We start from the raw sequence: 19,676 nt of genomic DNA, 5'->3' as shown, positions 1-19,676 counted from the left end.
CGATCCGCGTAATCGGGGACGCCCGTTTTCTGGTATTTTAAATAATGACATACAGGGTGATGAACCTGTGTGGCGTCTTTGAATCGTCGTAATTTTGTTCTTGCGAAATACGGGATCGCTCTATATATTTTATCAGGAAGCCATTTTTGTTTTATGCAGCGCCGAAAATTTCGGTCACGGCGGCCATAGACCGCCACCGACTTGTTCGCGATTCTTTTTTGTTTTTTGATGACGCCATTATATTCAAACAAAAAAAAATGTGGGTGGAACAGGTGCGAGCAAAAACAAAAACACAAAACGCAAGAATACAAATTAATTTATTTATTCGTTCACAACCAAGTATCTACGAGGTATTTTTTTTCTTTAATTAACGAGCCGATTATTTTTGCCGCGTCGGCAACGTCGACGCGCAAATGTTCCGCGAAACACTCGACTAGGGTTTCCTTCACGTCTTTGGCGACGCTTTTGTTGCCGCACACGTAAACGAGGGCCCCGTCGTTTAAAATCAGATCGACGAGCATGTCGCGTCCTTTCGATAGTTCGTTTTGAACGTAACACTTCGACGTGGATTCCCTCGAAAACGCGGGGTACAGAGCCGCGAGGATACCATTGCTGACGTATTTCCGCAGTTCTTCAGCACATAAAAAATCCCCTTCTTTGTACCGACACCCGTAGTACAAGTAGGTGCCGCCTAATTTTTTCGGCTTTTCCAGCAAAGATTTGTGGCGCAAAAAGCCCAAAAAAGGGGCGATGCCCGTTCCCGCCGCTATCAGTACCCGAGATTCTTCGGGGCTGTCCATTCGAAACCCCGTCGGCTTACGAAAGTAAAACGGCACCTTTGATTGTTGAACATTTAGTAATTTCTCAAGCCAGCCGGTGCAGACGCCCTTAAGACTATTTTCAAACTCAACCACGGAAAATATTATGCTGAGTGTGTCCTTTTGTAATGGAGATGAGGCGATGGAAAAGTATCTGGGCAGTAAGGGAGAGGAGTAGTGTAAAATCAACTCTATGGGAGGTGAGCAAGACGGAAAACGGTCCAAGATGTGTAGCAGAGTTGGGCATTCGGAAATCAACAGCTCATATTGCTTGGAATTCGCTGAGGCGCAATCCTCAAGCACGCGGCGCTCCTCGCAATCGGTGGTGTAAAATAACAACTTTTTCAAAAACACCTATAAGAAACACTGTGTCTTGGATTGCTTCAATTAGGATCGACCTGCTACCTTTTTCAGCATGCTTCGTATGTTTATATGGCTCATAAAGACATTTCTCAGAGTACCCTCACGAGGAACATGCTTCGGAATATTGAATGGTTTCTCGCAATCGTCTACCAAGCAATATCTATTATCGGATACCGAATCGACGTTTAAACGAAAAAGCAAACTATCGACCTCGTTCTCGTCGTTTCTAGGGAGAATCGCCAAGGTATCTCCAGGCAAAAATTCGCAATCGACATCCTGTAAGCGACACCTGAGTACGTTCTTAAGAATACGCGACTCGAGGTACCTTGGTGCAAAGGTTTAGCATGTAAACGGACTTAACGTCTTCCCCGCGAGTCAATTTTTCGAAACTGTCGATGCGGGACAAGTAGACGGGACCCGCGGCGAAAGGCTTGCTCCTAAATTCAAAGTCGTCCTGAAAAAAAAAAAGAAAAAAAAACGGCTTGTCGCTATGGGGCGAGTACCTGTGCGTCTTCATTTCCAATGCGGGTGGTAAACTTTAACATATTTTATTAGACGCAAAAAAAGATTAAGGTTAGAACCGTGGAATGCGGAAAGGTCGTGCCGTTTGACCCGATAGCGGTAACAGTGTGATGTCATAACGACAAAAATTGCAATTAGAGCGAGTAACTTCTTTGATATGAGATGGAATCGGATTATAATCAAAAAACTTGGGGCATTGATTTACAAAAAAAAAAACGTTTTGAAGAGAATTTAGGCATAGCAATCACAGTACAAATGTGTTTTGCATCTTTGACATAACGCTGTCCTGACGTTTTTGTTGATACTTTCCTTGCGAACATCGTTGGTTATTTGTGAAAATTTTCAAGAGTATTGAAGTAGAATACGGTGTTTCTGGAACTGGTTGAAATCTGCAATAATTAAGGTATTTTTATGTATATAATATTTGTTTGGGTTGCGTTGGTTACCATCTTTTCCGACCGGGATTTTTGTGTTGCCTTTGCCCAATTTCGGCCTTTTTTGACCGAAATAATTTTAAATTACGGTTGCTGATTGTACAAAGTCAGATTAAGCCGTAACATAAAGAAATTGTATTGCCGAATTATACTATTAGCGTGCTTTTTGCATGCTGACGCAGTTACAGGAATCGGTTTTGCAGCTCGATTGATTCATACGCAAAATCGTCGGTCCTTCGAAAACAAACGGCAAACCGACGCGTTTCGAGTGCGGGCTGACTTTTAAATTAATATTCTGGTGCGCCAGCGGTTTTAGTAAATACATATTTTCGAATAATGCGCCATTTTTTTGTTTCGACGGTATGACGCGAGGGAGCGCCACGCTTCATAGTCAAGGATACGCCAAATAATCCTAACTTTTTTCCCACCATATTCATCGATGGGCGTTATATAGCCAGCAATTATTGTTGTTGATTTTCGAAACGTACGCGGGGTTCGTTTTTCAAAAATTGTGCGACGTTTCGCGTGTCGACGGCGGTTCGCTTGGTTAAATTAGGCCGTGGCTTGTATCTATGGAGCTTGCGTTCATCGAGTCGCGCGCCGCTCGGATGTTAAACGAGTAAATGGACGAGTGCGTTGTTCGACTGTTTTTAGGGAAGTCGCCATTATTGTCCAATATAATCTAACGTACGTTTGTTGATCGCGGCGGACTTTCCCTTGCGTTTTTGCGTACAAAATCTGCGTCTCTTGATCGAAATCCCGACTGTATCAGTTCGTGACAAGTGCGTTATCGTAATAAGTGATTGTAGTGGTGCAATGTTTGTTGTATGCGTATCGAAGCTCCAGAGGAAAACGCTCGGCGTTCCGTGAGCTTCGTATCGGACCCGTCACGTGGGTGTGTACTATTTAAACCAGCCAGTAACGCGTTTATTAAAAAATTCAAATACCCACCCGTTGTGTTCCGTTTTTTTTTCAGTGTGTACACGAACGCCTAAACTGCCGCCGCCTGGCCTATGCGGCATCCGCCGTCCGTTTCACTTGTACGTTTTCGGTACGTAATTAAGCCGGCAAACTGCGAGCCAGCGTGTGTTTATTGATCAAAGTGGTTCCCGGGTTCGGTTTTTCCGCGTTTTAATCACCCCACAAGTGACGATGACAGATATCGGGCAAATCACTGGATGAATGGGATTGCGTACGGCCTCGGTGAGGCGTCCCGATGCGGAGGTCATGGCCCCGGCGCTTACGGACACGGCCCAACCGCAAAATTTTAATTTGCCGCCGAAAAACCGTCCGGGACCCGGGTCCCGGAGCGCGAAAACGTACTCCGGATACGCGGAACCGTCGAGTCCTATAAACACTGATGATTTGAGCGGCGTGTTTATCAACTTGAACCCCGCCTACCCCAAGGACCATTCGGACGGCGGTGTTTCTATACAGAGCATGAGCCCGAGCCCGCCTCCGATGGGCGACGGCGACGCTGACAGCAAAATGGGACTCGAAAAAACGACGGCCAGTTATTTGGGCAAAGTGAGGTCCACGGGCGGCGACATTGAGCAGCTTTTCGGCGCCACAAACCTGGAGGCGAACGTCGAAGACATCATGCAGCAGGTGATGAAGCACATGGACGGAGGCGATCAGCTCAACAATTCGTCAAGCGATCTCAACGAGGTGCTCGATTTGGATATAGACAAAGATCTGCTCGCTCACGTGAACGTCATGATGGACGATCAGCAGGACGATCTCGAGACCGCCCAGAAACTTAAGGAGAACCAGGCGAGAATGATCCTCGTCGATTTGCAGAGGCGCCACGCGAGGATCGAAAGGAGACTCGATTTTCTCAGACGGAGGGTGTGCAAATTGCAATCGAGGCACATGGGGCAACACGTGAGCGGCGAGGTGGCGGGAGTGTTTGAACACGTGTACCGTTCCTTGCGGAAGCCGCCGTTGGAGACCCCGTCGTCGGAAGGACCGAGGCCGATGGCCCCGCACGCGGCCAAGTCTCTCGTCAGGAAGATCGAGATGGCGGCGATGCTGCAGGCGCGTCAGAGGACGGGGCCGCCCAGATATTTCGGTTCGGGTTCGGTGGACGCGTTCCGTAACTGCCCCCCGTCGTCTTCGTCGGGGCCTTCGGTGAGTATCCCCGCGTGGGGTACCAATGACAAGCACGAACTGCAAAGGGTGTCGGAACAGCTGCGTACGCAGCTGAGGCTCGTGCAGCGCGCCGCAGATTCAGACGCGACCGAAAGCAGTTCCGGAGGCGAGAGCTGCGACGAAATGCAGACCTACAGTAATCCCCACCAACAGTACCTTAGTATGTAAGTGTAAGAATTGTTTTTCAATGTAGAGCAAGGGGCTCCCGCTGAACTGGAAAACTTTCGGCGTCGCCAAAGGGTCAGGGCAGTCTCGGATTTTCGCATTTTCACGTTCAAAGTTGGGGATCTTTGCGTTATCATAATAAAAGTCAGCGACTTATGCGTTTTTATACTGGGAGTCATCAATTCTTCCCTTTTCACAAATCAGGATTTTTTTCATTACCACAAGAAAAGTCGAGCATTTCTCTCCTTGCACGATAACAGTCAGGGATTTTTGCCTTTCCACATTAAAAGTCATTTCTGTTTTCTCTCACAACCTAAGGATTTTTTCCCATTCAATGTCAGGGAGAATTTTTAAGTTTTCATATTAAACATCAGAGATTTATCCATTATGGTTATGGATTTTTCTATTTTCACGAATCAGGGATTTCGCCGTTCTCAATAACTCCGGGATTTTTTCGCTATCAGAACAAATGTCAGGGATTTTTCTGTTTTACATTAAAAATGGCGGGTTTTCCTCGTTTCACAAATCGGGAGTGTTTTCGTTACCGCCTCAAAAGTAAGGAATTTTTCTCTTTGAGCGTTAAAAGTTTCACAACTCGGAAGTTTTTTGGTTATCATAAACGTCTTGTAGGATTTTTACGTTTTCACATTAAAAGCCCTGATTTTCTAATTTCACAAATCAGGGATTTTTCCGTTCGCAATATGTCAGGGATTTTTTCGTTATCAGTATAATAGTCAGCGATTTTTCCATTTTGCATTAAAAGTGGTGGATTTTTCTCGTTCAATAAATCAGGGGTATTTTCGTTACCGCATCAAAAGTCAGACATTTTTCTCTTTGCAGGTTAAAAGTTTGACAACTCGGTAATTTCTTCGTTCTCATAAAAGTCATGTAGGATTTTTACGTTTTCCAGTTTCCAGCTTCACAAATCCGGGATTTTTCCGTTCGCAATAAGTCAGAGATTTTTTGGTTATTAGAAGAAATGTGATGGATTTTTCCGTTTTACATTAAAAGTGGTGGATTTTTCTCGTTCCACAAATCAAGAATGTTTTCGTTACCGCATCAAAAGTTAGACATTTTCCTCTTTGCACGTTAAAAGTTTGACTCGGGAATTTTTTCGTTCTCATAAAAGTGAGTGGGAGTTTTACGTTTTCACATTAAAAGCCCTCACTTTCCAGTTTCACAAATCAGGGATTTCACAAGTCGTGAATTGAATCAGGGATGTTTTCGTTACCGCATCAAAAGTCAGGGATTTTTGTCTTTGCACGTTAAAAGTTTGATAACTCTGAAATTCTTTCGTTCTCATGAAAGTCTTGTAGGATTTTTACGTTTTCACATTAAAAGCCCTGACTTAACAGTTTCACAAATCAAGGATAATTCCGTTTGCAATAAGTCAGGGATTTTTTCGTTATCAAAGCGATATTTCCGTTTTACATTAAAAGTTGGGGATTTTCCCATATTCACAAATTAGATCTTTTTTTCTCTTTGCATATTAAAAGTCAGGGGAGATGTTTATGTTTTCCCATTAAAAGCCAGACTTGTATCCGTTATTACAGTGGATGTTGGATTTTTTCATTTCCACAAATCTGGGATTTTTCCGGTTTTGCACTGGAAGTATTGGATTTTTCCCTTTTCACAAATTCTGGATTTTTTTAATTAAATTTATAGTCGAGGAAGTTTTTGTATTTTTTCTTCAGTTTTAGAGATACTACATTTTTTCGGTGGGATTTTTATTATTATATATAATTTTACTTTCAAACTATAGGCGATACTCCAGAGGGAGTGTAAAATTAAAACAACCTAGAAAAACAAAAGGTTCTTGTTGCACCATCTTGTTCCGACTCGCGCAATCTTTTGCAATCACAGCGAACAATTGCAATTCGAAAAATAGGTGAAGGGTACAAAAATACGGATACGGAGTGGATGTTTTAAAATAATTCATGTGTTTGTGTTGAGTAGATTTTTTTTTTTTTTTTGGTTAATTTTAGTTTAAAATTATTTTCTTTTGTAATTATTACGTTGTCGGTTTTAAAATTGAAAAATTGACTTCGGTGTCGTTGCCGTTCTGATTTTTTCTACCATTCGTTTCACCATAGAAATTGTAATTCTACTCCAATTATGTTTTGCCCGGTCCTGGTGTACAATTTACAATACGCGCAATTTAAAAAATGCAGCTTTATCTATATTTATATATTTGTCATTTTTTATTGCAAGCTTTCTTCCGTCTGATTCGACGCTTTAAAAAAAACATACAAATCGCATAGAGGTCCGACCGACGGCTTCGTAGGCGCGTCGTCGTCGGGGATGACTCACTATCGATTTCCGTCAGCAACAGGTCACGACGTGTTTCGCGCGCGCTTTAAATCGCGGACCCAACGCAACTCACATGGTTCTTGTTTTATTAATTTGTTTTACGAAACGTGATTAAAAACACACACTCGTCTCGTGCTCCCGTGCAGACAGAAACGGGCGCTATGGAAGTACTCGACGGAGAGGGCGGCCATAGCGGCCCGCTGGACGTGGCTCCAGTCGCAGATCTCCGACCTGGAGTACCGGATCCGACAGCACACGGAACTGCACAAACAGATCAGGGCGTCGAAAGGACCGGTACGTCTCGACGGCGACGACGACGTCGCGACGTCATCGGGCGCTGTCAACGGTTATCGGGGCCAGCTGCCCGGCGCCCCCAAGAATCTGGACGGCGATGCGGAGCGTCAGTGCGCGCGCACCAGACCGTTGGCCGGTTTCAGGAAACGGAAACTGCTCCAGGTCGCGGGGCTTCACGCGGTGTCGAAAAAAGCGGCACGACCTAGCACGGTGCGCTGCAGTTGCGTCCCGCCCAGCTCGTGCGCGCTGTGCACGGGCCGCGCGGACCCCACCTACCCCCGGGACTCACCGGACACCCTGAGCAAGACGGAGAAGGTGTCGCTGCTCGATCCCGGCTTCCATCCCGTACTCTCGCTGCCGGAAGGTACGAGTTTGGTTTGGTTTCTGTTTCACCGGTATCTTTTTTCCAGTCGTATTTAAATAATAGCAGAATGGGGTAATTTTACTTCGGGAGTGCCACGGGGTTCTATTCTTGGACCTCTTTTGTATCTTTTGTACACGTCTGATATGTCCAAGGAAGTCAAATTTTCTCAAATTCATTCATACGCCAATGATACCCGACTGTTACACACATTTAACTCAGCTAAGTGTGATAATGTCGAAGTTAATGTTAATTTGGATCTTAGGTAGTATATTATGCAACAAGTGCGGTAAACTACATTTGACATACGATTTTATTTGGCACGAGCGGAGCGAGTGCTTAATAAACGAGCGAGCGTGCGGGAAGCGTCACTTTACCACGTCAGTTTGGTTTCCCACGGATCCGAACCACTTCTTCCGGGATTTTACCGCACGGGTTTAAGAACAATCGGATGTTTTCGGAGATATTTCCCACTCTTTCAATTTTGACGTTTATCAGTTCTGACGCTCATGTCAGTGAATGTATTCGTGTTGTTTTGCGAAAATGTACCCATAAACTAACGGTCGTAGAAAAAGTATAGCATGCAACACGTTCGGTAAACTTTTTACGTCACTCGTTTATTAAACACTCGCTCCACTGCGCTCCGCTCGCGTCAAATAAACTCGTCAATAAAATGCATAATATACTATTAGCAAACGTCTTGCACATTATCACAATTTAAAAAATTAAAAATAATAACAGATTATCAAACAAAATATTTACTGGTTGCCATTAAACCTATTCGTTTATCGTTTCTGTCGGTTCTGCTACTGTTGTCTCTTTTTAATCATGTACGTTAGACAGAGAGAGAGAGATGTATTATTGGATATGCCATATGAACAACGGAATAATCACAATTTATGTTGTTTATTTAAATTTTATAATTGACCATACTACTTATTTAAAGAAAAAGACTGTAATTGGAAGAAAAATCACCCAAGGATAGAGCTTTTAAGAGGATTACGTTTTTAAGATCGTATAAGCAAAAAAAAAGCAGGTCCTAACCTTCAATTTGGTTTTGTTTGTACTGATGAGACATGGTCTTGGCAAGATATTCATGTAAAAACTGTAAAAAACCATTAAAGTTCATGCCAACGGTATGTCAAATTTCTGTGTGAAACTTAATTTATAAATGTCACTTTACTTACCAACTAAACCGCTAGATGTTAATTATAGCTTATAGCACGTAGTATTTAAATTGTCTGATTTGTAGCATAAAATTTTTTTGTGCATTATTTTTGGGGTACATTTTTGCAAAAAAACACGAATACATTCACTGACATACGTCAAAATTCAAACCGTACGGTAAAATCTCCGAAATCATCCGATTTTTCCAAACCCGTGCGGTAAAATCCCGGAAATGTCCGAAGTGGCTCGGATTCCGTGGGAAATGAAACTGACGTGGTAAAGGGACGCTTCCCGCACGCTAGATCGGTGTGTAATTAGGCATTTTACAGACGGGAGTAGAAAATAGTATTTTTCAGTATAATAAAAAACAATCATAAGCTAAATTCTAAAAAAACACAAATTATTATTATGCTATTTGCTTCCCCTGAGAGCCATAATTTGTAATATAATTAATATTAAAATTCAATTGGAAAATGAAGATCTTAAATTTACAAATGAAGCAAAAAACTTGGGAGTGATAATGGATGGTCAATTGAGATATAGTGGCCACATTTGTAATTTATGTAAAAAGACATATATCCCTCAAAACGCTATATGCAAATAAATATATATATTGAATTTCGAAGTACCAGATTACAAAAAATCCAGAACAACTGTGCCCGATTCGTTTATGGTTTAAGAAAGATTGTATATCAGAAAAAATATTTGCCATGAAATGGCTTCAAATTATATTTCTTTCAATTTTTGCTCACAATTGTTGTATTTAAGGTCAATATTCTTTACTAGCGTAGCAGAAAGATTGTCTAGTGTTTCGGTATGAAATTCACAATGCTCCTCTAAATACGAATAACATATGGATATATGCCCCAGCATAATTGTAGTAAAGTTTAGTAAATATTTTAAATCCAGCTCAGTTTTAGTATTTTGGAAATAAATTAAGGTTCACTTATTGGAATTACAAAAGCGTCTGCCCCAAACAAATTAGTATTTTACCAATAATGAATTGCTGGTTGTTTCATTATTATTGTAATATTCAGTTAATATTGAGTAGCTGAGATCAAGATCTTAAGCTAGACTTCAAGATGTATTTTGTCTAAACCTTGTGCAATAATTTAAAATATCTCAATAAAAACTATTGTTATTATTAGTTTCGGGAATTTTTAGCGAATCGCTTCTATTGAAGCATTTGTTTTTTGGCTGCAGATTCTTCGCAGGGCGTACACCTTGAGGCCGTAATGAAGATGCCCGAGTGGCAGCAGCGTAGCGTTCGCATGAAGACGGCGAAGGCGATAGGCAAGGCGGACCACAAATCATACGAGCAGCGATCGAAAAAATCCGAGTATCGGAAAAAGTACGGCTCGCTGAAGCAGAGCACAGTGTCCGCCCTCTCGGAGAGTGAGTTTTTAGCAACGAAAATTCCATTTATCGGCTTTGGCCAGCACCGCAGACCATTATCTCAACAAAATTTGTTAAAAAAATATTAAAATTGATTATAATTAACTATAAGTTTTAAAATTTTCCTTGGGGATTTTGAAAAAATGTCCGGAACCACTGCTGCTGCCCATTTGATTTGAGTAATCTGTTGTCATTAAGATTTCTCCACCAAGATACGCGTCTGCTATCTTCCTTGCGTCTCTGAATCTAAGCATTTCATCTTCTTCTGCATCTTTAACAGTACTTGAATGTTTTCAACTGTGATCATCTAGGAGGTGCGGCCCATTCAATGGTACTTCCTCACCTCGAATGCCTCCTTTGTCAGCGTCCAAATCTCGGCCCCATAAAGCCATACGGAGTAAACGCACATAACAGCAGAATGTCCCGCCAAAAATGTGCAAAACTTTTTTTTTTATAAAAGCCGAGTTTTTCTAGAGTTTCTTGGGGATATTTTTTTGGGAAATGTTGAGCTGTCTTCGAACTCTTACCTATGATGGTGGACGACCCTTTTGGTTTGTTGTTTCCTTGTAAGCGGATTGCGAATTTCCCCCACTTTCGTAGCGTTTGGGAAAAATCTATTTAAAAAAAGAAAATTGAGTACTCATTATTCTCCATTTTGCAGAGATCAAAAACAAGATCCGAGGGCGGAAGGTGGGCAGACCGTCGGGAAAAAAACGTCACCTAGACGCGGCGAAGCCCGTCGGGACGCCCACGGGTACCGGCATCGGACCCGATTGGGGCGACGACCTGGAGGTAGAGGCCGCGACGTCGTCGCTTGGCGCGAGGCGCTGCTCCATGGACTCCGCCGGCGGTTCGCCCTTGCTGCAGATGCAGTCCATTTCGGGGTACAGGCAGTATAGGAACAACCGAGCCGACTCTTACGACATTGACAACATTGTGATACCGTACAGCATTGCCGCCTCCACGCGTGTGGAGAAGCTAGAGTACAAAGAGATTTTGACTCCAAAGTACGTTCCAATTTACGCAACGTTATTACTGAAAAAATGTGTCCATGGTGGAAATTTTGATTTTTTATTTGATGCCTTCAATTCTCTACAATTTAACTATATAACTAATAGGGAATATTAACAAAATTTTAGTTTGAAAAATGTTGCTTATAAAAGTAAGTTTGTCCTATTAAAAGACCCACAGTTTACAAAAAGATATAATTTCGTAATTCTATGTAACAAATATAAGCCATTGCAAAATTTAACTCCTCTTTGAGACGCGCTGTCATTGGTTGTGACCGGTTGTGACGTCATTTCGCTGGTTAGACTATGCGCCAGCGGGACGGTAGCATAGAGAAGCCATTAGAGAACTACAACGCGTTCGTCTTGGTGGTTTTAATTTTAATTTCAATCTTGATCCTGTCGCATGTTTTTGTTATCTCGTGTTTAGTATCAAAAACAAATTTTTGAAAATAACGAAGCAGATTTTTTAAAAGGCCAATCTGATAATTTACCTTTAGTGAATATATTTATGGTGACATTTTATATACAAGGCACCAAAAGTTTTTCTTTTGCTCACGTTCGCGGTGTTAAAACTAAAAAGTATCTGCATAGAAAATTTATCCACTAGTTTTAAACCAATATAATATCGTGAAAGTTAATAGAATGTTTTATTTATTTATTATTCATATCATTATTTCATAATGTTATGAATAAAAATCTTAGTAAAAAATATAAAAAAACTAAAAACAAACAAAAAGGTTTATTTTTAAATTAGTGGAAACCTAAATACTGATTTTAAGTATTGATAATTTAAAGTGTTCTTTATTTTATTTAGATCAGGGAGCCATTCGTATAGAGACTGCACTAGGATGGATGCAAGTTTGAAGAGTTAAAAATGTTTGCGCCTGAACATAATGTTAGCAAAAACCAATGGCTTTTATTTTCTGGTAGCCGAATCTGATGCCACTGTTTGTAATATTGTTTTTGTGTTGCTTCCATTATTATCATGTAAAGCACACTAAGCACAAGTATAAACTGGCTTAGATTAAATACAAACACTAAAAATAAACGTAAATAATATAATTCTCCCCTATAACCTGAGAAGAACATTATAACATGTCGCCGTCTCGATCGAAAAGCAGCGGTATGACGTCACGATCATTTCCGCACAATTTGAATCGTTTATTGCAACTTAAATATTGAGTTTTGGGTTTTGATATTTGGTATGCGTTATTTCTATACGTAAACACATGTATTCAAGAAAAATGCTCTTTTGATTTTATCATTCCCTTATTCGCGTTTTGTCACCTAAAAACTTTAGGTTAATTAGCTGAATAAACAAGAAAGAATAGTGAGATGGCAATAGCACACAACCCACACACACAAAAGTTATATTTTTAATTGTACTTGTTCTTTTTTCACACAAAGAGGATTTAACTTTAGAAGTTAACTAGGCGAAAACAGTATATTCATTGTTCACTATTATACGTAAAACCACACATAAAACGTTGGAGTGATTCCTTGATTTCTTTAAAAAATAGAAAATGCTGCGCTAATTGGTGAACAATTCGATGCTTCAGGAAAATTTGCAATTCGTTAACTCCGTCGCTAATGAGTGAGGATGAATCGCATTTTTAAGAATTTATTCTTCTTATTTTTTTTTTTATAAAATTGGTGCTTCCAAGAAATGTTATTTTCTTAAACCGCAACACAGTTGCTCGTCACCAATAGAAAATGTGGGTGAAAGGATCGATAGTGGACGAGTATTTTTAGCATTTTAATTTTTTCGATAAAATGTGTGCTTTGAAGAAATTTCATTTTTTTTTAGACGTGAAGAATTCGAAGCTTTCGGATTTGATAAAAACTGAAAATCAATATGTTCACGCTAGTCAAAGTTATGACTGACTACTATACTTACATAACACAGTGGGGGAAACCTTCTAGGAAATATGAAGGAAATGAAAATATTTGGGTAATACTAGGAAATATGGGGAGATACGGGCAAATATCTGGAAAATACGAAATCAAGAGATATATTTGTCATAACACTAAACATCCATTTTTTTCATCCATCTCTTTTTATCAGAATTCCCGTTGCTCGCGTTCGGTTTATCTTAAAAAAGTTATGCTTTGAGTAGTTTTTTTAAATGAAAAATAGTGTGCTCTCTGCAAGTTTTTCAAATTTTTGTGGAGACGGTTTAAAGATAACGCGACGTCGTTTTCAGGTGGAGAATTTCGGATCTGATGAAGAACAACGGAGCGGTGCCCGATTTCGGCGACGATAGCGACGTGAGTTTTCCCTTTTTGTCCGCCGCCCCTCGCACTAACCGCCCCCCCGTTTCAGGTCGAGGACTTGTCCGAGGAGAGCGTGGTCGCTCGTCACGATCGCTGCGAGCACGACGAGCGCAAAAAGTTCCTCAGCTATCTGAAGCTGCCGTTTGGTGTGAGCAGACAGAGGCCCCACAAACGCCAGGACAGCCTCGCGGAGTCGTCGGGCGCCAACACCCCCGACCCGATGTCGCCTCACCCGCCCTTAGTCGTCGACGGCGACGTCCCGTCGATGTCCGTGGTCGAAGACGCGCCGCCACTGCCTTCTGTTGCGCTCATGAGGCGCCGCACCATATCCCAGTCGAAGCTGAAAGATATAAGGGAGGAACCCGGCTGTCCGCCCACGGATTTCGTCGAGGTTAGTTTCTGATTAGTTTCAAATTATTGATTCCAATTTTCATTAGCCCTACCTAGCCGCATGACCAGAAATTAGATTTAATAACCTGAAATTACGCTGTTTTGTTAATGTCTTATTTACCTATTAAAACGCTAATTTATTGTAGTAAATTAAAATATGTTATTATATTACAAAAATTATAAAAGTAATGAAGACATAATAACATTTTATTTTGATTTTAAATATCATTTATTTAAGAAAATATGGGAATACACTCTATCCTTCCAGAGATAGCGCAAAAAGTATTAAACAAAAAGGGGTTTGAATTTTTCTCAGCTTTAAGATGGTACTGTAATTATGGATGATATTAGACATTTTCATAGATACCGAGTTTTAAAGTTCAAGATAAAATTGCGCTCCCCAGTGACCATTTTCAGTATTTTGTTCATGTATCAATCACACTTAAATATAAAATGACTTATCTCGGAATCTGGCTTTCTTCAACCAACCCATCAGTGTCTATAATGAATCGCTAAATTTTTTATAACACTGTTCTTAGAAATACTGTAAAATCGACTATGCTCACTGCAAAGTCCTCACAAAGTCCGTTTATCACATCATCTCGATCTCCATATCTCACTACTGTTACTATACATAATATTTATAATAATAATAAACGTTTATTTTTCTAATCATCTTCATAATTCGGGACGTAGTGTAATCACAAATGATCATCAGAAGCCAGAATAATTAGCTCATAAAAAACGCTTGTTCTGTTTAAAGTTCGGTAAGTGGTATGAAACAACTAACACTAACAATATTTATTTCCTAATTAATTAATAACAAACCCCTATAGCATAATTTTTTTTTCGTCAATCAATCATCTTGATATGTTAATCGTCACTAATGGGCTCAAACTCTGGAAAAGTAGAAACTCTAACTTAATGTGACGAGATTGCGAAAGCAATCTTGTTTCATTCGAAAATCGATACGAATTTTTCGAAAGTATCTACGCTTGTATAAAAATTTTATATCTGGATAATTGTAAGCCATATATTTTTGTCTGTTTGTCCGTTCTCTGTTCTCGTCTTTTGGTTTTTGCTGAATAACTTTCGGACCGTTGGAGCTACAAAATTGAAATTTGCTTCCTTTTTAACCTTTACGAGGCACATAAGCTTATAAGAAATGGCCCTAATCCGACGCCGGTTTCCATTTTTTTTTTCGCGATTTTCGACTGTTTTTTGGACCTTGCTAGGAAACACGATAAGTGCCCGAAATTGAAGCTATTATTTAAACTATTGAAAATGGGGAGGCTGGGGGGTCGGGAAGTATTCTAAAAAAATAAAAAATTGCGCGTGTAAGGGTCTACAAAAAACATAAATTTTCAAAAACTATTTACGAGACCAAAAAAATTTTTGGACCAGAAGAAGCACTTTAGAAGAAACTTTTATTCTTGACAATTTTTCAAAAATATACGGGGTGCGCTGCAAATAAAAAAAAAACTGAAAAATGGGTCCCCCTGTTATTGAAAATTGGTAATAACTGAAAGACTGTGATTTTCTTTTATATTGCGATAAAGCCCGCATAGATAGCAAAAACTTTTGTATTTAAGGTTTTCACCTATTGTACAGGGTGTTCCCGATATTCCGTGTTAAATGAGAAATGTGTTAATTGTCCGCAATTTGCAAATATCAACTTCAAATTTACCAACGAAGTAAAAGTCCGTGTCCACATTTAAACGGTAGAAATTCGGCGCAATCAAATTTTACCAAGTATTGTTTAAAAATGTTTGAATTTTTTTTTTTTTGGTAATTTTAGCTTCCAGAAAAATATGTTTTCCTCCATAATTGTTCATCCGATTGGCAAAATTATTTAACCGGCAGACGCAAGAGATCCAGTGCAATAGCATTTATTTCGGGCATTTTTTCGATTATATACAGGGTTTTCAAACGATAGGCAAAAATCTAAAAGGCCTAGAAAATTGTTCTTTTACAGAGTAAATTATTAGCCGCAAATCAAAAATCGTAAAAAATATGGCTAATTAGTAATAGGCCGGATCAAGAGCTACAATTTTGGTATTTGCGGTTTTTGTCTATCACATACGCTGCTCGGGATATTTGAAAAAATCCATATTGAAATCGTCATTTCGGGGGCTGTCAAGACGTGATGACGTCATTGATTATTACGGCGCACTGCATGGTTTCAGAAAAAAGTAATTTTCTCGAAAACCATTTACTATTTTCAAAAAATTAATAACCTCTACTTCGAACAATGATAGTATCATATACAAGGTGTGTCGTGAAAATTTCCGTTTTTGTAGGTAAATTATTGGCGATAAATGAAAAACCGTTGAAGATGGGATAATTTTATTTGAACAGTATCGTAAACTGTGTCGTGGGAGAGTTTCAGGTTTCGTAAATTATACAGGGCCCGACATATTTGAAAAAATGTCATTCGACAACGCTGTTATTTGTGCAAATTTTAATATTTACCGATGTGCCTGCACAATTAAGTTACATCGATTTTGCGAAAGTTCCATAGTGGTCTGCAGGAGCACGGTAGAAAAACAATGTGTCCCGTTACCACACGAAACCGCGAAGCTCTTTGTTTTCAAAATAAAAAGCTGCTTCGCGCTACGCACTTGCCGCGCCTAGTGACGATTTTTCGAAAGCAATCTTGTTTATAAACGCTGTTAGTTCCCTAATTAGCTTGGGACCTCTGCAAGTTCGACTCAACAACAATCGATGCGGGAGAATCCTGTGAAAGTTTCTTGAAAAAAAAAAAGTTCCCTTATGTAATCTTTTGAATGGATTGGTGCATCTCTTTAACGTGTTTGGTTTGTTCATACCAGTGTCGTTACAGAGGCCGCCGTATGACGCGCGCAGTTTCCCCCTTCCCGACGACGACTATCGACATATGGTGGAGGACTCGCCCCCCGACGCCGAGACAAAGACGAACGCACGTGCGCAGGACTGCAGCGAATACGCTGGCGGTATGGGCGCCAGTAGCGGGGGCGGGGACACTCCGTTCGAGGGTGACCGGTCGGCAAAAATGGGCACCGATTCGGTGGGCGACAGCGAATCGACCGAGTCCGCGATCGGGGACGAGGGCGAGGACGAGTTCGTAGAGGACGACGACGATGACGACGAGGAGGACCCTAACGATCCCGAATGGACCGACATCGAGAAGTTGTCGAGGGAACGCCACCGCAGATAGAGCGGATGAGCGTTTTGGTTAAGTGGTGAGCGATGCTTCGAATCAATTTTATTAATCTGAAGACGTGAAGCTCTATGATTTGATTCTCGATAGCTTGTCGTTAATAGAAGTTATGAGGGAAAGAGTGAGTCGATGGAGGAATTGCATTTCTCTTTGCATAAATTTCATTTTTATTTGGAATTCCATGCTTTACGATTCGACGAAAATTGCAATTCGATAGCTCGTCGCTAACGGACATTACGAGTGAAAGAGTAAATCGACGATACAGGCGCGTTTTTAGGAATTTCCTTCTTTTGATATTTTTTTATTTGCAGACATGCATTTGCACAATTTGCATTGTGAGAGGACGATAAATGCGAATTTCTGTATTTTCATTTTGGTTTCTCCAAAAAATGAGTGTTTTTTCCATAAATTTCACTAAACTTCGATTTTTTATGATTTGATGAGGACATTATCATCCATTGACTTTCGAACACAATATGTTAATAGCAGGATTCATCTACTTTAAATCTGAAACATGGAGTCCATCAAGGATCTGCCCTAGGGCCACTTTTCTTCATCATTTACATAAAGAAATGTTCACTTTTCGTTGACGATGCGACAATAATCTGCAGGTACTCATCTTTAACCAGATTATATGAACTAATTTATGGGGTTGAGCTCTGTCTTAGTTTTCGCATAATAATTTATTTTTAAATAATCAAAAAACACGAAAACTTGAATGATGGCGTTACTCTCCTCGGACGATAATCTTAATTGGAGTGCTCATTTTGATGTTTTAAGTAACAATTATGTGCTTTTGCTTGTACGGACGTCCTAAGAAACGTCTATTTTGATTTGTTCCATTATAAAATATAGTACGCAGTTAGACTATGGGGAAATTTTAACCACGCAATAAGGGTTTTTAGACTGCAAAAATGGCAATTAGAATTCTATTAAATCTCAATCATGTCGGACTTATTTTTCTAGTCTTCGAATCATGTCAGTACCTTCAATCTTTATATATTGTAGCCTTAATGAAATCCATGGAAATATGAGAAAAAACTATATTTTACACTCAGCCATTCATAACTTTTCTACCAGAAATTCTCATCTTCTGCTAGTACCTCGCTATCGTTTAAATAGCATTAGCACTTCCAACAAATATTCAAGCTTTGATTGACAAAGCTTTTTAGAGGGCAATGTGTTTATTAATAATGGTTTCTATAGCAATGATGAATTTTTTAATTTTAAATTCTAATTGGCGCCATTTGTCCTTTAGTTTGTCTATGCTATATTTTTGTGTTTTTGTACAAACTGACATGCTACATATACGCGGTTAACGGTTCAATCTTCCCATCGACATGTTGCAGGTTTCTTGCGTTTATTGCTTTTGTTACGCCCGGTTTCCAATAGGTTTTTGGTTTTCCTCTTTTCCGGTGTTCTTTAGGTTGACATTCCATTGCTTGTATGGAAAGTCTTGTACGTGGAATTCGTTGCACTTGTCTATATCAAATTAATTGTTTCCTTTCAATATTATTATCTACAACGGTTCCTTCGATGCCCATAATTTCTCGGACGCTGTCGTTTCGAAACCCTTGCTCTCTTCGACAAATCCTTAGTGACCTGCATCCATCTCAACAGGTTCTACTCTTTTTTTATATTTTCCTGTAAGTCAGTAGTAATCATTCCATTTTTTGGCTTTGTGAGTTGCATGTGCGTATTTTCTTTGTGTGATGTTTTTAAATTTCCAAGCTTCCCTGTTTTTCCTGACATTTTCAGTCTCAGAGCTCATCCTTCTCCTTTTTGCTTTCCTGTAATATGCCAAATCTTCCTCCGCGTATGATGTGGTTAAATAAATAAACTAAACTAAACCAAACCAAACTATTTTTTTTTTCGAGGAAAACTGCCGCCTATTACCAGCTTATATTATTTCTTCGCTTATAATTGATAATTTTTCTTTTTTATTGCAGATTCTCTTTGCCGTCGCGGCGATCTACTAGAGGCGCGGGACACCGCACACCCTATAGGGTTCAACGAGGCCCCCCTCACCACATCGTATTGATTAATTCATTAGTTTCTCTTAGTTGATCTTTCGTTACAGCTCGTCTCATTTTTTTGATTTGGTGTTCATTCCGTTATGTATACACACATACACACACATACACCCACACACACACGAATGTACATATGTACGTCGTTGCGCGCGGAAAGGGAAGGGGAGGCGCGCGGCGCCGGCGATGTCGCTGTTTTCATGTTGGACATTGGCGGCCCGTCACCCAGTCCCGTACTTAATTTATTGTTTGTGGGGCGTTTCCGGTCCCCCACCGTCACCCGCTCCGACAGGGATTCAAAGCGAACGTTTTTTTTTTTCAGTTATTTTTTGTAACAATAAAAATGTATAAATTGCCCTTTGTTTGGTTGTTAGGTTTGTCGAAATCACCCGCCCCTCCCCCACCGCCCGCCTCCCCGCGCGCGCCACGCCCACCGAGTCGGACGACCCGCGAAGGCAAATCTCTGGATCTGTTATTTTTTATAAGAGCTTAGCAGCGGTTGTCCGTTTGGGGTCGAGGAGTGGCGGGGAAGCTAGAGAAAAAATTAAAAAAAAAAATTAAATTGTGTATAAAAATGTTAGTCCGATAACCAAACTGGACGAAGATTGAAGAAAAAATATTTATTTTCAAACGCTTATGTAGCCAAAAAAAAATTACTAAGTTAAAGGATGTAGCCCTACATTTTTATAAACCAGTTATAATATGAATTAAAAATATCGATGCAAAAACCGCCGTCTTTTTTATTTAGGTCCCGCAACCTTTCCTCCGCTGCTGGTTTTCATCGCGTTTTCAA

At 40.2% G+C, this 19,676-nt stretch overlaps 2 protein-coding genes across 4 annotated transcripts; one reads left to right on the top strand and one right to left on the bottom strand.

The window, feature by feature from the left end:
* Positions 1–300: 300 nt before the first annotated feature.
* On the bottom strand, positions 301–2,071 carry LOC132701823 (methionine synthase reductase). 2 transcript variants are annotated; one of them, XM_060670041.1, is made up of 4 exons: positions 1,685–1,783; positions 1,507–1,635; positions 1,224–1,457; positions 301–1,172 (listed from the first exon to the last, which is right to left on the bottom strand). In XM_060670041.1, the coding sequence occupies exons 1-4, from the start codon at positions 1,724–1,726 to the stop codon at positions 330–332; spliced, it is 1,248 nt and encodes a 415-aa protein (XP_060526024.1). In that variant the 5' UTR covers positions 1,727–1,783; the 3' UTR covers positions 301–329. The 2 variants fall into 2 exon arrangements, with proteins under 2 accessions (XP_060526024.1, XP_060526023.1); XM_060670040.1 differs by having other exon boundaries at positions 1,507–2,071.
* A 454-nt stretch (positions 2,072–2,525) lies between these two features.
* Positions 2,526–19,601, top strand: LOC132701822 (KAT8 regulatory NSL complex subunit 1). Of its 2 annotated transcripts, XM_060670039.1 has the most exons (9): positions 2,526–3,032; positions 3,114–4,452; positions 6,910–7,421; positions 9,789–9,980; positions 10,642–10,987; positions 13,195–13,258; positions 13,314–13,655; positions 16,497–16,875; positions 18,803–19,601. In XM_060670039.1, the coding sequence occupies exons 2-8, from the start codon at positions 3,320–3,322 to the stop codon at positions 16,848–16,850; spliced, it is 2,943 nt and encodes a 980-aa protein (XP_060526022.1). In that variant the 5' UTR covers positions 2,526–3,032; positions 3,114–3,319; the 3' UTR covers positions 16,851–16,875; positions 18,803–19,601. The 2 variants fall into 2 exon arrangements, with proteins under 2 accessions (XP_060526022.1, XP_060526021.1); XM_060670038.1 differs by having other exon boundaries at positions 2,526–4,452.
* Positions 19,602–19,676: the final 75 nt, after the last annotated feature.

Source organism: Cylas formicarius, unplaced genomic scaffold (assembly GCF_029955315.1).
Source record: "Cylas formicarius isolate icCylForm1 unplaced genomic scaffold, icCylForm1.1 PGA_scaffold_5__7_contigs__length_24384050, whole genome shotgun sequence".
Classification (NCBI taxonomy): domain Eukaryota; kingdom Metazoa; phylum Arthropoda; class Insecta; order Coleoptera; family Brentidae; genus Cylas; species Cylas formicarius.
Note: the sequence above shows the minus strand (reverse complement) of the source record. Positions and strands in the feature narration are given on the sequence as shown.

Bases quoted from the DNA above. Each gene is read 5' to 3' on its own strand.
- LOC132701822 (XM_060670039.1), top strand. From the start codon at position 3,320: ATGGGATTGCGTACGGCCTCGGTGAGGCGTCCCGATGCGGAGGTCATG. The intron at 9,981-10,641 runs GTGAGTTTTTAG...TCCATTTTGCAG, and splicing joins AGTGTCCGCCCTCTCGGAGA to AGATCAAAAACAAGATCCGA. The intron at 10,988-13,194 runs GTACGTTCCAAT...CGTCGTTTTCAG, and splicing joins AAAGAGATTTTGACTCCAAA to GTGGAGAATTTCGGATCTGA.
- LOC132701823 (XM_060670040.1), bottom strand. From the start codon at position 1,698: ATGAAGACGCACAGGTACTCGCCCCATAGCGACAAGCCGTTTTTTTTT. The intron at 1,458-1,506 runs GTACCTCGAGTC...TGTCGCTTACAG, and splicing joins TGCTAAACCTTTGCACCAAG to GATGTCGATTGCGAATTTTT. The intron at 1,173-1,223 runs GTAGCAGGTCGA...TGTTTCTTATAG, and splicing joins TACGAAGCATGCTGAAAAAG to GTGTTTTTGAAAAAGTTGTT.